The sequence below is a fragment of the Odontomachus brunneus genome, unplaced genomic scaffold (assembly GCF_010583005.1).
Source record: "Odontomachus brunneus isolate Ranch 3 - 2012 unplaced genomic scaffold, Obru_v1 Obru_scaffold_027, whole genome shotgun sequence".
Taxonomy (NCBI): domain Eukaryota; kingdom Metazoa; phylum Arthropoda; class Insecta; order Hymenoptera; family Formicidae; genus Odontomachus; species Odontomachus brunneus.
Genome location: NW_022639477.1, coordinates 1527230 through 1532029, shown reverse-complemented (window position 1 = coordinate 1532029; position 4800 = coordinate 1527230). Strand labels below are relative to the sequence as shown.

At 34.3% G+C, this 4800-nt stretch overlaps 1 protein-coding gene across 2 annotated transcripts in view; it reads left to right on the top strand.

Moving 5' to 3' along the window:
* Window positions 1–534: 534 nt before the first annotated feature.
* Window positions 535–4800, top strand: part of LOC116842810 (putative fatty acyl-CoA reductase CG5065) — a 9401-nt gene continuing 5135 nt past the window's right edge. The window contains exons 1-4 of one of the 2 annotated variants that reach the window (XM_032812522.1): window positions 535–679; window positions 2039–2283; window positions 2470–2667; window positions 3330–3526. In XM_032812522.1, the coding sequence (XP_032668413.1) occupies window positions 2083–2283; window positions 2470–2667; window positions 3330–3526 (596 nt within the window). In that variant the 5' untranslated portion in view covers window positions 535–679; window positions 2039–2082. The remainder of the gene's footprint in view (window positions 680–2038; window positions 2284–2469; window positions 2668–3329; window positions 3527–4800) is intronic. The other variant, XM_032812523.1, reaches the window with a different exon arrangement.

Sequence of the window (4800 nt, the reverse complement as noted above, 5' to 3'; positions counted from 1 at the left end):
ACACAGTGTAAGTTTTGAGGAGCGTGCATGTAACGATAAAATTCTAATTATGTCATAAAAACGAATTCAAGTGTTCTATAAAAGTACACTAAATGTGCCTATACTTAATATGAGTCTTAGAAACGTGAGTGTCAACTATAATGAACGTAATTACTTTTCGGACGGAATAGCTGCTATATTATTACATATTTAATTTAAATCTTGCATCACAAATTATAATAAAGGATAGATCTATTTAGCAAGTGATACATTGGGACACGTAAAACATTTAATTGTAAATCGGTTATTTGTTGTAAATCGGTTATTATTGTAAAACTACGTTCGTCAATATCACAAACATCTCATAAATGATTAAAATTTTACAAAATTTTCCATGTAAGTTATTTGCATTATATATATTACAAATCAAAATAGACTAGAAGGAGCGAAAAAATAAAAGTATTATGACGTCACGTACAGGTGGGGAGTGAGATAGAGGAGGGAGTTAGCATGAAAGTATAAATCACAGAGAATTACGGAGTAGCTTAGTAAATTCGTAAACCTTACATGTGTGATCCGATCAAGCACCACATATCCTCAAATGCAGAAGAGGACGTTAAAGCAAAATATATCTGTAACGTCACTATCGTATTGTTCTATTGTTTGCCCGCGACAAAAACTTTTTGCTGATCTATAACTGGTAAGTTTGTAGCTCTTCCCGATGAAAGATAGACGATTTGACCTAGATGAAGTGCATAAAATTTTTAATTTACCTATTCGACTAGTCGACGATCTCAGAACATAAGCGCACTTGTTAAGCTCGACCAGCCAACAAACAAAATTCGCGGCGGTCATAAAATTCACTGTACTTATGCATTTCTATCGCGTTTGATAATCTCTCTCAAAAACATAAACTATGTTTCATCTTGATTTACCTTGATTTACATAAGTATACATCAAATTATTGTGTAACCAGTAAACCCCCGTTAGGCTACAAAATACTAATTGGAAATAAATGCGACGTAATTCTCAATTGCTTGAGGTTTGCATGCGTTTTACACATTATGCGCCTAAGCTGAGTGTAAATAGGAAAAAGATTATAAGCTGCAAAATTACAATTATATTTCTGGTAATTATGTATAATAAGGCTTTTTCCGAATTTTGATATTTTTTTGCAGCTCTTTTGGTAAAAATATTTATTTTGACTCCAATATTGATAATCAATTGGGGAAGTCCGAAAAATATACAAGTTATATATTGTTTTAACTTTTTTCTTACTTTCGTATATCAAACGTTGTTTTGTTTATCAAACGTTGTTGCTTTCCCATAATTTAAACAAGTTACTGACCTTGGATTTCGCTGAAACTCACCTATCTTATGTATTTCGATGCGTAGAAGCCGAATCTGAAATTTAAAATCGTCGCTCGGCTGTACAAACCAAAAAATTAATTGTTAAATATGCTAGGTATGATAGATTAGGAAACTTGTGATTGCAACGTAAAGTTTGTTCTTAGAGTTGCCTTTTCTGTACTAGTGTAGTAAGTACTGCAATATCGAACGACTAGCAGGAGGCTGCGCCTCCCGCACTTCCCCTCAAAACTAACCTAACGCAACCTATCGTCACATTAGCCGTCAGTCATTGCTTATTAAAAAATTATTCAGAAAAAAAGTTGAACACTTTAATAAACAATGACTGACGGTTAATGTGACGATAGGTTGATTTAGGTTAGTTTTGAGGGGAGGTGCGGGAGGCGCAGTCCCCCGCTAGTCGTTCGATATTGCAGTTACATAATATGATTAAAAGATCAGTAACTTGTTTAAATTATGGGAAAGCAGCAACGTTTGACAAGTGAAAAAAAAAGTTAAAACAATATATAACTTGCATATTTTTCGGACTCCCCCGATTGATTATCAATGTTTGGTAAAAATAAATATTTTTACCAAAAGAGCTACAAAAAAATATCAAAATTCAAAAAAGGCCTTATTGTACATAATTACCATATTTCCTTATATTCTCGCTCGTCACTTATTTGTTTAAAAAAATCGTTCATTTTTGCAGTATAGCACAGAACCGCAACAAATTGCGTGATATTTCGTACGATCATGAGCGGCACAAGCAGCCCGATTCAATCCTTCTATAAAAATAAGACCATTTTTGTTACCGGCGCTACCGGTTTTATGGGAAAGGTCCTTTTAGAGAAACTATTGTACAGTTGTTCCGATCTCGACAAAATCTACTTCCTCGTACGACCTAAGAAAGGACGCAGTATCGAACTCAGGCTCGACGACATGTTCAAGTTACCTGTAAGATATCCCGCTAATTATGTGCCACCGTATCTTGGCTTCGACATGTTGGATGAGCGACAAATATCGCGCTGTTATGTTTGATCAAGAATATAGGATGCTACGAAACCAAAGAACGGTGATGACATATCCATACCTGTGGATGTCAGAGATTGACAATCGTTGTGTTTATTGACTGTTCCGCAGATATTTCACAGAATACATCAAGAGAAAGGTCATGTCTTGAAGAAATTGCAGCCGCTGGACGGTGACATAACTATGCATAATCTGGGCCTTACCGATGAACAGCAGGAAACACTGATGAAAGAAGTGCATATAATATTTCACTTCGCCGCATGTCTTCGAATGGAAGCGAAATTGAAAGATGCCGTCGAGTTAAACATGGTAAAATATAACTCGTAAAAATACCTCCTATTGCGCTTTCTTGTGCACTTTATTATTATTTTTAACCCTTTGAGTACAAAGCAGCCCTACGAAAAACTTGTCAAATATCTCGTCTACAGTTGGCGATATCAGGTAGAGTAAAGATAAGTTAGTGTTCCACACTGAAAATAATATAACTCCCGACTCAATTGCAGCTAATTGCTGCAAGCTGAGACAACATGCAAATGAAAATCCTTGAAAACGTCGGTGGAATAATAATAAATTCTAAACGCGTATAATGCGTTCAAGGTATTAATAATCACGCGTGTTGAACTTAGTCGTCTGAATATTACACTACTGCAAGTGTAATCTGTTATCTAACTTAGATATGCACTACTTTGCGTATTATATGTGCGACTAACGTATGTGTCTGCAATGTTACTTACTTAATTTAACTTATCAAAATTATTCATCGTTTATTGGACAAACAATCCCAGGTGTCCGAATTTGTGCGTGATTTTATCCACTGTGTGATAACGAGTATTAATTAACAAATTAAAGAATTTACAGTGAACGGACAATAGATTTAATTCTGATATTTTCACACGTGCAAAGCTTTAACGAATTATCGCGATTTTTATGATGTGTATGAAATATAAAAGGTTCGATCTATACTCTTCTAGATTGGCACGAAAAGGGTATTGGATCTGGCAAAGCAGATGAAACAGTTGCAGGTGTTCCTGCATCTGAGCACGGCCTTCTGTTACGCAGATAAGAACGAGCTTGACGAGGACATTTACGACGCTTGTCATGATCCCAACAACATCATAAAACTTGTTCAGTGGATAGACGAAAGCACCGCCGATTTGATTACGCCTAAGTAATTGCACTTAATTAACAATATTCAGAGAATGGTCGATTCCAGGTTGAGCATCAATGTCGTGTTGCTTTGGCATTTAATTGTCCCCCATATTAAACATATATATATATATATATATATATATATATATATCTGTTTCACTTTTAGAAAATGAAGCTATTTTACGAGATATTGCGAAAAATTTAAACAAAGGAGCTCCATCATTACGACTGCAAAAGCTATCAAAGTCAGGTAATTTAATATATTGACACAAATACATACAAGCATATAGTTGCACTAAAAATCTAATTCCATATTAATTGCATATAATGTCGAAGATTTTATGACAAGCAAAAGTTCCTGCAACGTTGGCCAGTGCAATAAACATTCTAATAAGGCTGACACTAACCAAACGACCTGTGATGTAAATACAGGGAGCATCCCGATTGACCACGGCACGATTGGACACAACCAACCGATAAAAAGAATTATCCAGTGAATTACTAGGTCCAACCAATCATTACAATCTGTGTCCAATCGTATCGTGGTCAATCGGGTCCCACCCGTAAATACATATACAAATATATGTTCTGCATTACATGAAGATGCTATGATTACCGACAATGATTCTTCTACGTTAGTTACTAGTAGCAACAATAATAAAGATGGTAAGCATTGAAGGGGACGATATGAACATTTTTATATTCATTAAGGCTCCTGGAGTCAAAATTATTGCAAAATATGTTGAAACAAAATGATGCATTTACAAAATAAAACTAGCAATCAACCGAGTATACCTGTAAAATATTCCACATACTTTCCTTATATTCCAACAATCAATAAATAATCGTAAAAATTAAATAACAATCATGAGAGAAAGTGAGTTAAAAAAAAACTGCATAGTATATTAAATTTATAGTTAATTGTTCGAAGAAAAAAGAAAGTGTTCGGATTATTTTACGAGTTTGCTTGGTAGATTGCAAATGCTATTTAATGAATATATATTTTTATTCTAACATTGCAAGAATTTTTAACATGTATTTTCTCGCCTTTGACGTCATCAATCAATAGTTCTGCGGCCACGAATCTTAGGAATTATTTACAACACAGTAGCAATTACGTTCTAAAGTTGTAGAACCAGTTTATGAATTATTCATATATCTATTTTTTTCGCGTAAACTCGTGAAGAAGAAAAGTTTTACTGAGATTGTCAATAAAACTTTTCAGTTCTCATAAATTAACCCGAAGAAAACAGACACATAAATAATTCGCAGAGTAGTGCTACAATTTTAAAA